The sequence below is a fragment of the Rhinolophus sinicus genome, chromosome 16 (assembly GCF_057876585.1).
Source record: "Rhinolophus sinicus isolate RSI-liver-muscle chromosome 16, RSI-T2T, whole genome shotgun sequence".
NCBI lineage: Eukaryota > Metazoa > Chordata > Mammalia > Chiroptera > Rhinolophidae > Rhinolophus > Rhinolophus sinicus.
The window spans coordinates 3,820,790-3,833,041 of NC_142516.1; the positions used below are offsets into that span (position 1 = coordinate 3,820,790).

The 12,252-nt window shown below is 43.0% G+C and overlaps 1 protein-coding gene across 8 annotated transcripts in view; it reads left to right on the top strand.

Annotated features, from left to right (window-relative positions):
• The first annotated feature begins 4,806 nt into the window (after window positions 1-4,806).
• SETX (senataxin) overlaps window positions 4,807-12,252 on the top strand; it is a 59,894-nt gene continuing 52,448 nt past the window's right edge. For 7 of the 8 annotated variants that reach the window (XM_088793264.1, XM_088793269.1, XM_088793267.1 and 4 more), the window contains exons 1-3: window positions 4,807-5,065; window positions 5,992-6,088; window positions 11,310-11,493. In XM_088793264.1, the coding sequence (XP_088649390.1) occupies window positions 11,317-11,493 (177 nt within the window). In that variant the 5' untranslated portion in view covers window positions 4,807-5,065; window positions 5,992-6,088; window positions 11,310-11,316. Of the gene's footprint in view, window positions 5,066-5,175; window positions 5,375-5,991; window positions 6,089-11,309; window positions 11,494-12,252 lie in introns of those variants that run through there. The other variant, XM_088793266.1, reaches the window with a different exon arrangement.

A 12,252-nucleotide genomic window follows, 5' to 3' on the forward strand; every position in this document is an offset into this window, starting at 1 on the left:
CCCAAAATGTTGATGGTTTTCTCTGGGCCATGGGATTATGAGTTAATAGGTTAGAACTCTGGATTTGCAAGTGCCAAAAAATCCGACTCAGATCGGAGGAATCTGGGGACTCAAGACTGAAAGTCCAGTGGGAGAGCTCATTTTAGGGAAGGGCTAATCCCGCTACTCAGTCTCCAAGATGTGGTTCCTTGCTGATTCTGTTCCCTTCTCCAGAGTCCACTTCATCTTTAGTCCACACACAAGGGGCCCTGTTGCGACCTGCACTACACAAGCCGTGGGAAGGCGAGGGAGGCGGCGAGGGTTAAACTATAATAAAGAGACAGAGACTCACATACAGTTAAATCACAGAGGACCGAGGGACTCGCAGCCTCAAGGGACTGGAGCCCCGAATCGGGTCGTCGTGGGTATTTATTGATTTCTTACAATAAGCATCACATGATTAGAGGCAGGGTCCGCGAAACTCTTACACCACACCATAATAAAAATTCTTCCAATTCCCAGATATTTGTCCCAAAGCAACCGATGCACATTGTCCCCAGGCGACTAAGGTGGGTGTGTGTACAACCCCCTGGGGGAGCAAGTCTCACAAGGTAAAACCATCCCATGAGCTAAGCAGGAAGAGCAGATATCTTATCGCTCTAATAGGTCCTTTGCACAGCAGGGTGCAGGACAACAACTGGGGCTGCATCAGCAGCTTCCCATAATGGTGAGGAGGAGGGGTATGGCTACCTCCTGACTTTTATTGTGTTAACTCATGGGGGTCCCAATGGGGTCCCGTCTGGCTTAAGTCGTTCCTCCCATGAGGAAACTTACTCGTCTTTGACTGCAGACCCTGTTTACAAGGACCAAATAGGGAGACTTAGGATACATGAACTCAACCCCAAAGGGACAGTCCCGCAGTCTTCTTTCCCTAAGGAAAGATTGGAGGGGACAGGCGGCTAGGCTGCTGTGTGACCACAGGGCCCTTCATACAGCCACATGTCTCAGCAGTCCTGTTCCCCATTCAGTGGAAGAAAAGGGTCTGCCCATTCCATTGTTCTTGCTTAAGCCCTGGGTTTTGCTCCTAACGCCCAGATTAGAGCCTGTGCCTAACTCTGAACCATCGCTGTAGCCACGAAGATAGGATTGGCTTCATCCAATTTGGGCTCCTCTCAGATTTAGCTCAGCATCCCTTGAATGGCTGAGAGGATAAATACCCCAATAGAAAATCAGGGTCCCCTTAGCAGCAGAAGAGGTGAATGGACTGAGGAATCAAACCACAAATGAAGATGACGGTGGGTGGTCACCTATGCTATGAATTTTACCCCCAAAACTTGTGTATTTTGTAAAAGTTTGATTTTTATCACTTTTTCTCACTGTATCTCCCACACGCCCCCCCCCATGGGTGAAAAAAAAAAGTATACCATACAAATCTTGACCAAACACCCTTTTTACATCTAAGAATCCAGGAGTTTGGAAGGAAAAAAAGTGCAGAGTAGATTGGTTATGTCAGATGCAGGTCCAGGAGAGGAGAAGTTGTAAGGGGAGCCTGGGTTTGGTTTGGGCTATACAGACTGCTGCACTGACGGGGCACGTGTACCCCCAGTCTGCTATGAGGAGGGTAGCCAGAAGAAACACCACGCTAAGACGTGTGGATTTGTCTGTCGGCTCCCTGCAGACGAGAGGTGAAGCCGTGAAATGGACAACCCCCGTTTAGAGCAAGAAAAAGACAGAGTAAGAACCTCAGTGTCTGTATTTGGGAGGAAGTGGAAGAGGAAGAGACACAGGAAGTGAACAAGGTAAAGAGCAAAAAAGAATACTTATCTCACAAGAAACAAAACCAAGGAACAAAATTATTTTCCAACAGGCTTGACTGCACTATTTCAGTTCACGGTCATTTTGCACTTTTCGATAAGCATGTTTCTTCACTCGTAAACTTCATTACCCAACAAAGAGGCCCAGGACTCTGCAGCAGAGAGGAGGTTAAAAAAAATGAGCCTTGTAACCACACCAAGACATGATTCTGGTCACACCCCTACTCTCAGTTCAACAAGCGTCTTTGACCACACGCAGTGAGCCGGGTAGTGTTGGAGGCTAAAGATGCAAGCGTGAACGGTACAGATTTGGTGCTGTTTTCTTGAAGGCTACACAATGCAACACTCTCTGAACAGCATTCCCTGAAATCCACACCACAGTCACAATTCTTCGGCCTCGTCAAACAGTCTGTCATATCAGTCCATAGCCAGCCTTAGCCTATCCAAGCTGCCACAGAGCTCCATGATTATAATCCCTGGACACCCTCAGCAGTTCACTCTCTCCCTTTGTGGTACTTCCCAGTTCAAGACCCCAAACATGGGTGAGCCCTTCCATCCGCCTCCTACCTATACCTGAATATTCCTAGAAGAAAATCACACGACTGAGCTGGCTGGTTTCACTTTGATGATTGTAAACCTCAACTGGACTCACAATATTACCAAAGGATCCTACTTTAAGTCTCTAGTAAGCTTGCTTTTCTTTTCTCCACATCAGCTGTTTTATACATTCAGTCTTCCCGTACCCCTCTTCTGCCCTTTCATGATGCAGTGAGAAAAAAGGGAGGATGAATGATGATGAAATCAAGATAAGTTATTTAAACATTCTGTAATTCATTAAAAGAGATCCATTTCAAATAGAAATAATGAGTAATACATTTTTGGATAGTTGATAATCCAAGTAATGATGATAAATGAGTCACATGATCAAACTGGAAAAAGCACTGAAATTTTTACATAAAATACTGACATATAAAACTCACAATATGGATCTAAAAATGGCAAAATCTATGACAACCTTGTAATAAGGTGTCACCAATTTGTAGTCTTTAGGTTCAATCTCTCCATGTTATAGCTCATATGTGAGAAAAAGCTTGATCTCAATTTTCTTTAATTTGGTAATCCTAAAATTTTAACATGATATCAAATGAAATCATTAATTTGAAAGAAACTTTTATAAACTCTTAATAAAATGTAATCAAACTTGCTAGGGAAAAGACTGAATTATCTTGGTGTTGTCTGTACAGAAAACGATCTTCAACCTCATTGTTGAGGTAATTAAAATTTATGAAGCCGAAACACATAACTTTTACAGAATTGTGTTTGCAGCTTAAATATTTCGGTTATTTTTTCTGGATTTTTTTATATTTGTGCTTTTGTCCATTAAAAAAAAAATTGTAATTTGTGCCATTCATTCCAAATAAATATTAATTTTATTCCCAATTTTGTATTTATAAATTTTTAGTGTGAAAATTTTAAGAACACCCTTCGTATTGTGTAAGCTTTGGACTTGACTATACTACCTCGGATCAAACTTGGGACATAATGGTGAATGTAAAAAGCAACTTGAAGAAAAATGTGTTCAGTATAATTTCATAAAGTTTAAAAGCATGCAAAACTTAATACATTGCTTACAGATTAAGACCAAATTTGGTAAAAGTATAAGGAAAGACCCACAGAGGGCTCAAAGCAAGATGAAATTAAGACTTTAGTGGGCACTTTCCTCCTTAAAAATATCAAAAGTCATATTTTACGACCACGTTGTTATAAAGACAAATCTTTTGTTAAGTATTAAAAGATTTTCAACCTAAAATTTCACTTTTTTCCGATTTTTATAGGAAGTTAAAACGTGTCCCTAGCCAAAGCTACTGTGTCTAATGGAGAAATTCCTTTGTTCAGTATTCAGGGCAATATTCTGTTTCTTACACTATAGGGAGTAGCTTGGCATTTTATTATCTATTTTCATATCTACTTGAATTAAAACGTATAATCAACTCTTCAAGGATATACACAAAAATGGTTATCTCAGGAAAACAGAAATTCAGGTGATTTTTGCCATCTTGTTTATCTCTCTTTAAAAATTGTGTTTTCAACATCCATCCAGATCTTTATATTAAAAACTATTACGTAACAGTATTATTTTTAAAAGGGTACATATACAATTTATAATGCAATTAAGTTTCAGTTTCGTAGCTTTATTTAAACAGTTTGAATCGGGCCTATTTCACAGGGTAGAAAAATCTAGAAGCGAGGAGTGGACTAACGGCTTTCGCCTCGTGCTCCAACTGCTCTAACTGCTGTAACTGCAAGCCCGGAATCGTTAAATTACCATAACGGTCACCCAACTGCCCAATCGGCCACGCACCCTTCCTGGGATGGAACGTTCCCGCACCAGAGCCCTACACCCACCCTTCCTTGCTTGCTCCTCATTCCTCGGTTGAGGTTCTCCTGGGTAAGACCTTCGCTGACCAACCGGTCTGGATCCGCCCATTTCACCTCTTCTTTCCTTTAGGGCACTGATCAATACTACGAGTTACTCTGTTTTTCTGCCTTCTCTATTAGATTAGAAGTGTCAAAACTAGTGGTGATGCTTCATCATCAAAGTTAGTAGTAGGTGTTAAAAAAAATTGGTAGGCTGTCTCCAATGATAGTTTTACTGTTATCTTCTGTATTGCTTTTCTTTACAATAACGTATCCCTTTGATACAAATTATATTCTTCCAATTACATGTTGATTACATATATTTTAGGTCTTTAAAGGATATATAAAGGGAAAAAGATATTCCTTCGCAGTCCGTGAGACAGCCTCGTGAGACACCTGAGGCCCTGAAAACAGACAAGGACCGGACGGAAAACACAAGGTAGGCGCCTAAGTCACCCGAGATAGACACGTGGGGGAGCGGCCCCCACCAGAAGGAAGTCCTGGGCGGGGCCGCGTCACGCCTCGGCGGCAAACCCCACCCTCTCATCGCGCGGGCGCTCCTGATTGGTCGGGCCCGGCAGCCCGGAAATGATGGCAGCGTTCGGCCTCTCGGCCGCGGCCTCCCGGCGGGGCGAGGGTGCCGCTCTTCCCACGCCCCGCCCCTCGGCGCACCAAAACACGAACTGGGCGGCTGGGGCGGGGCCTGCGGGGGGCCGAGGGCGCGCTGGGGGCGGGGCCGGCGCTCGCGGCGCCCTTGGGTTGGCTGGCGGGGTGCGGACCCGCACTTTCGCTTGTGGCCGGCTGCTGAGCGAAGGCGTGGAGGTGGGCTAGTGGCCGACGCGAGGCCCATTTGGGTAAGGAGAGCAGGGGCTGGAGGCCGTAGGCCCGGCGGGCGTGAGCGCTCGCGCGGCTGCGTGGAGTAACCGTCGCGGCGCGTGAGGTCCGGGCGGGGGGGGGAGGGGCGGCGCGAGCTCGGCCGCTTTCCGCTGGAGGGTTGGAGGGTCGCAGCGCGGCCGGCGGGGCTTTCCGCGTCCCGTCCGGTGGGCAGTTCTCCGGTGCCTCCACCCGGTCCCGGGCGCTGGGACCCCCTTCTCCTGCCTGCTGGTCTACACTGCGGTGTCGTGTGAGCTATTTGTGGTCTGGGCACTGCGTAGTGTTTGGGGGTGAGTGTGTGTGTGTGTGTGGGGGGTCTCGCTGTAGAAAGTCTTCGACCTCTCGACGCCCCTTCCCTCGTCCTGCCCCGGGGTCTCTCCCTTCGGAGAGGGTGTTTCTCCGCAATGGCCACCTGAGCCCTTCCTGCTCCACCTGAAGGTAATGGAGCCCTGACAACCAGCCAAAGGGGCTTTGTCCGCCCTCCCCGCCTTCCAGGAGCTACGAGTTGCCAAAGGCAAAGGCTGCCACGGTCCGGAAGGAACCGGGCACGGGGCTTGAAAGGAAGAGAACCCCACGGTTAGGAGGAAGAGTTTGCCGTTAAAAGTGACAGATGAGTTCACTGCCTGACGACCGTAGGGCTGATTTTACCTGCGTTTGCTCGTTTGGGGAAGTTGTGACGAAGCGCCTGAGTGGGGCCGTTCCCTTGGGAACTAGTCGTCCCTGTCGAGTCTGAATCCCAGTTGCGCCGTTTCTTCTTTTTTGTGTGCCGGCAGGCAAGTTATCTACTCTCTGTAAGCGTGAGCTTTTTCATCAAATGGTAACATTTGGCTCTACTTAATAGCATTGATGGCAAACTCAGATGCGATGGAGTATAAAAACCACTTCATCAGTTTCTTTCTTATTTCAGAAATGTTCTTTTGGGGCCAGAGTCTGGGTACATATGAATGCAAATCCTCACCCATTCACAAATAAACCCGGGAATCCACTAAGAGGATCACTTCTCTGTAAGTATTAGCCAGGTAATTTGTTTTAAACATTTTAAGACATTTTTTTCAATCACTGGAGTAAAAATGATGCATAAAACAGATCCTTGCCCAACCGTTTCAGAATCGCTGAGGATGGAGCAGGTAGGTGCTAGGGCTGGGAAATACATAAGCAGCCCAGCCCAGCATGGTAAGTGCAATGGTGGAAACATATACAGAGTCCTGGGATGATAGAGACAGACTGGAAGGGAGAGGATGGGTCAGACAAGCCCCCATACATGATGACACTCGGATGGGCTGCATATGGGTAGTTCCCAAATCTAGCTTTTTATCAGAATCACTGCTGGGGTTCTTATAAAAAAAAATTGAATCTGAATTTTAGCAGTATCTCACCTTTTTTTCTTTGTTTGGTTTCTTTGGTGAGTTTAATGCACCTTCATGGTTAAGGGCCAGGCAGAAGTAGGAAGGGTAGGGTGGGTGTTCAAGGCAGACGGCAGAACTTCCATAGAGGCAGGGAGTGCCAGGGAAGCATTTTAGGAAGAGCGTGAGGGGCATGGCAAGAGATGATGCTGAAGCCAGATCATGGAGGGCTTGGGGGGTGAGCTCAAAAGTGAATTTTATCCCTGACTGGAGGAGTCATTTGTGCTTTTGAAGTCCAGTTTTTTCTTTGCCCTTTGGCAGCATTTTGGAGGAAGAATTGGTGGCAGATCAAAAAGAGGTAGAAGAGTTTCATGTGGGTTTCATCTGTAATCTATACAAACAATGAAAATTATTCAAGTAAGGCAGTGGCAGCTCACTTGAGAATAAAGTACAGAGGTAATGGAGGAAGTAGACTGTGAAACTCGGAGAGATGGGGGGCTAAGGGAGAAGGAGAGTATAGGATAATTCCTCGATTACTGGTTTGAAAACTGAAGGGGTGACCATGCCATGGGTGCAGAAAATACCATAACGAAGGGAAGGACTTAATTGTGTTTCCTTTGAGGCGCCTACCAGGTGAGGAGAGATTGAGTGTACAGTTGGATATGTTTTTGTGGAAGTCTAGGCTGGGCTGTCATTTATTGAGTAGCTGAAAAATAGTTAAGCATTGCATTACAAGTTTTACCTACATTCTCAGTCTGTGGGAAGCCTCAGTGTCAGTAGTAGTTGAAGCACTGGTTTGAATTGGATCACCCAGAAAGAGGCTGTTGAGTGAAGAGGTTGGAGTCCTGAGGACAAGCCTTTGGAAACTTTGATATTTAGAGGGTGAAAAAAGGAAGAGGTGATTACAAAGGTGATTGAGTAGAGGAACCTAAAGGAGAATGGTGTGTTGTCTTAGTTAAGGAATACATGGTCAGCACTTCCATATACTTTGAAGGAGTCCAGTAAAGAACCTATTGGATTTATTAATACAGAGATTATTAAGGACTTTTGTGAACACATTCAGTGAAATGTAAGGGTGGAAACGAGTGCACAGGAGCTGAAGAAGTGAATCTAGATTACTTTTTCAAGAAGTTTAGCTGGGAAGGATAGAGGAAAGTGATGGTTATTTGAACTTTCTGGCTAGCTAATACTGAGAAAAGATGTCGCCATTGTAAGCCTACTGAAAGTTACAGCTGTACCTCTGATGAAGCATCCTTGTGTTACTGACACATCAGCTCCCTTGTACGTGGTCGGCATTAGTAAAACCAGCTCATTTTGGTGCTTGGGGAGTGGTTCTTATTTCTGTCCTGCAGCCTGAGGATCCCCTAGACACCCCATCTATGGTCCAGTAATGGTTCCAAGCAATTAAAATCTGATGAAATTAGCAAAACTAATTTCACCAGAAGAACTGAGTTGTGCAAAAACATACAGGATTCACAGACATCTACCAACAATTTTCCCTAAAAAGAAAAATTACAGTATACCCTATTTAGAATTCGTTGGGCTTAGCTGTCAAGCCAGTGATGATTTTAGATTTTGGGACACACCACACACATTATGGCCACTTGAGAGGAATCAGAGGAACGTGTTTCTGTGGTCGATGTGCCCTGTAGTACAGTTCTCTTTGTTTCTCGATTCCCTGGGGCTTATCTGTTAGGTGGCAGTACCTCCCGTCTGTGAGAAAATTTAGTCCTGCGTTTTGGACGGTGGAAGTAGGCTATCTCCCAGAGTGAGTGAAATAAAAAGCAGACTGATTTTCTTAATGGAAGATTTCTTTGGCTAATTGCTCTGTTAAGATGTTGAATACTTTCAAGTTACGATTTGTACTTCAGTCCATTTTTTAGAGTTCCAATTGACTGCAGTCTGTTACTTGCCAGATCAAGCTCAAAACAATTGATGTTTGAAAAATCGAGTAAGTTTCACTTTCTATTCCTAGATCTGAGCTCACCCCCCACAGTAAATTACATCATTGGAAAAAAATGGCTCTGCAGACTTTTAGCTTCCTGGTCTTACAGTATTGGCCTTTTAGGTATAAGACATTTCTTCTTTGAATAAAATAATTTTACATTCTGCAATAACTGCTAGTAACTACTACCATGTTACTTGGTAGTCCCTGGTTTGCAGCAGCCTTGGACAAGGTAGGCAAATGTAATTGAATAAGAATTAGTGTCAGGAAAGGTCAGGGCTCTCCAGCTGAACTCATAGTTTTTGTTTTTCGGATGACAGCTATGTACCTCATCATGTTACCTTTTTGCTCTGCTTTTCAGGAAGCTCCTAATTTAGGACTCAGTGAAATTAAATTTTTCTAAGGAAGTTTGGATTGCTCTCACTTTTGTAATCTTTTTAAATGTCCTTTTCTATATGTCATAATTTAATGTTGAAAGCTGCGCTGAATTCTTTTAGGAGCATGAAGAAAGTACACAATATTTGATAAATTTATAAAAGTCAATTCATGAGACAAATACATGTATTTGATTACGCTTATGCATTTATATATAATTCTTTAGTCATGGGTGTGAGAAGAAAATAAGGAATTTTTTCAAAAAAATCAGTTTATTTTAAAGAACTGGCATTATGCCACAATAGCTTCAGCAGTAAAATACAATTTCTGTCAAGATGTCATTAGCAGAGATTACGCACCCTGAATTTTAGGGTGATCTGCATTCAGAAACCTTACTGCCAAGTTTGCATACCCAAATATTCTGTGATTTGGGTCATGTTTCTTCACCTTTTATTGTCCCTTCTCCCTCCCTGAAGGGAAACATTTTAGACATTTTTTACAATGAATTTCCCATGAATTTTAGTACTAGTAACATATTACATACCTCTCTATGTACTGTATGTATATCAGGGCTTTATACATAAAGAGAGTAGGATTTTTTCACGTCTTACTTAGGCAGTTTCATCTCTTTGAAGAAGATGTCATCCCTGTATGAGAATGCATGGGTTAGGTCCTTCTAGTTTATGAAGTGAACTTAGTTGGGTCAACACTTGGGTTTGTGCCTTTTTTTTTTTTCCGTTAGTCTATTTTAATAGTTAAGGTCAGGTTTCTCAGGATGAGGTTTGTCAGATAATTTCCTGGCCCAATTCCCAATAAATCCTTAGTTTCGCAAGATAACACTTGCTCCAATTCCTTTTGTGTGTGGTTTTCTTCCTTCTTGTTTCACATTGGCTGATAGCTGTTTAGATAATACCTGCTTTGGGTTTGTGTGAAGTTTTTCTCATTAGTAGACTGGGTGTTACAGATTTTGGAGAAGCATACTGCAGAGGGGAAGTGGCTTCCTCAGCACGTTATGTCAGGATTATATTATCAGCATGACAACACTGGTTATGTTAACCTTGATCATTTGGTTAAGGTTGTGTTTGCCAGTTGTCGCCTGTAAAATTATTGTTTTCCCTTTCCGTGCTCTTCTTTGGAGGGAATGCACCAGGTCTGGCCCACACTCAAGATGGGGTGGGATTAAGTGCTGCCCGCTGGGCTGGGGAGTATTGATATGTATTATTTGGAATTCTTCTATAAGGAAGATTCGCCCCTTCTCCCACATGGGTTTATTCATTCAGTCGTTTATTTATACCAGTATGGATTCATGTGTATTTACTTTATACTGTGGGTTATCATCCAGTATCACATCTATTTTGTTCAGAGTGTTTGAGCTTTGGCCGTTGGGAGCTCTTTATCAGGCTGGCTCCTGTGTCCCTTTGACTTGCCCCCATCCTTTTCTGTTTCGAGGGCTTTCTGGCTCTGTAAAATGCTCCAGGCTCACCTTGTATTTTCCCTGCCCCAACTCCTCCCTCTTGGTCTCCTGCTGTCATTTACTTGTTTATTTTAATGCAAACATTTGCTTTTTGTTTAGCCACAATATGCTGCTTACTGACAATGAGCATCTTGTTTTGCTTTTATATGCATTTTAGGGATAAAAATACAACATCTTATTTTCATTACACCTCATTAGAGTTGGAGATCGCCTTGGATTTTGGCTTCCATCCTATTTGCTAGTCCTCTCTGTGTCATGCCATCTGCAGTTCTGATAAACCTGCCTCATGTATTCTCATTCACATCTTTGACACATTTGGTTTTGGGACTTCCTGGTACCACCTTGCTACTTTGCCCTCCTCGAGACTGCTAGGATTTGGAAAATGATTGAATCTTAACCTTTTCACTTGAGTTTGCATGGTGGAGGCTCTGATGGTATTAGAAAACAAAAAGTTGGAGACAGTAAAAAACTGTATCAGACTTGGTAGCAGTAGGTTAACATTTGTAGCTGTTACAGTGTATTGCTGAGCAGTGAGCCTTAGGCAGCAGTTCACTCTGACAAATTCATGTATATGAAATTCATTGTATATGTACTTCTAAGCAAGGGGAAATCCCTCTCTGAGTTTTCATTACTGGCATGGATTAGTATTTAGGAATTTCTGTGTTTCCAGGGATTTCGGGAACATGGCCTCTGGGAATGTGAAAGGTTTCCTGAGCTTTTGACTCTCCTTTGGTATATCATTAGAACACCCCAAAATCTGTCCTTTGGAAACACTGATAATTCTATCCCAGTGTATTTTCCGTTAATATTACATTGCACAAGTGTGTATTGCCTTATGTTTGAAACTAACAAAATGCTTTCATTTCGTTATACTTTTCACATGGTACTGTTGTTAAGAGCAGGCTCAGATTTGCGTTTAGGCAGTAATTGACAAGCTGGCTAGCAGATGGTTCTGGATGTGGTGGAGGCACATTTTAAGTTGAGGGTGAGGGTTATTAGTAGGAAGTGCACCCATTGTTCACAGAGAATAGGCCTGAAGTATTGTTTTGTTTTCTTTCTTTCGTCTTTGTCGTCTTTTCTGGATACAGGTACAGAATGAGCACGTGTTGTTGGTGTACGCCGGGTGGTGTTTCCACCATTGAGTTCCTAAAGCTCTATGCGTCCAGGACCCAGCCCAATGAATTTCAAACAGCTGATGAAGACCTCTGCTACTGCTTGGAGTGTGTGACTGAATACCACAAAGCAAGGGATGAATTGCCATTTTTACACGAGGTAATTCGCATTGGATGGGTAATATTTTTCAGAGCTTGATAACTAGGAAGAGAATACATTTGAACTCGGTGGGAAGCATTCAAGAAACGGATAATTTAAACTTTGAATACACTTCTAGTACTTAATTTGTTGCCTGGTATATAGTAGGTACTAAGTGAGTACTCATTGACTGATGGAATTGAATTGAAATCTGAAGCAGAATTTTATGACCTCGTACTATTAGTCATTTTGATATCAAACAATTTTAGGAAATGAAGTGATGGATGGGGTTTCTGTTTTTTGGCTCATGTTTTTATGTCAGTATATTTGACAGTGTTACATCCCTGTGTCTGAGTGGCTTGGATTATTGTTTTATTGCTTGATAGGTTTTTTTTTTTTTCCTCTTCATCTTTTAATGGGTCCTTTGGAACCATTAAATGGTACAAACCTCTAAGGGCTAGTATATTTTCCAGTCACAGTAGCCAAAGTGAAACAAAAAGGTGCCATTTTAAGTACGTGACTTTGAATATTTGGTTTATTATATTTGACGAAGAGAACACAGACCATAAAGATATGTACAGTCTAGAAAGGAGGGAATGATGGGTTACGAACCTGTTGAGATTTTTGCATTCACAAAGTTTCATAGTTATGAAGCTAACAGTGTCTTCACGCTAAAGCTGACATTGTAAGGTAGGTACCTACGACTGAGACACAAAGGAGGGACACAGCTGGCCTAGCTCGTGCATTTGATAAAGAAGCTCCTGCTTCTCATTTTCTTTT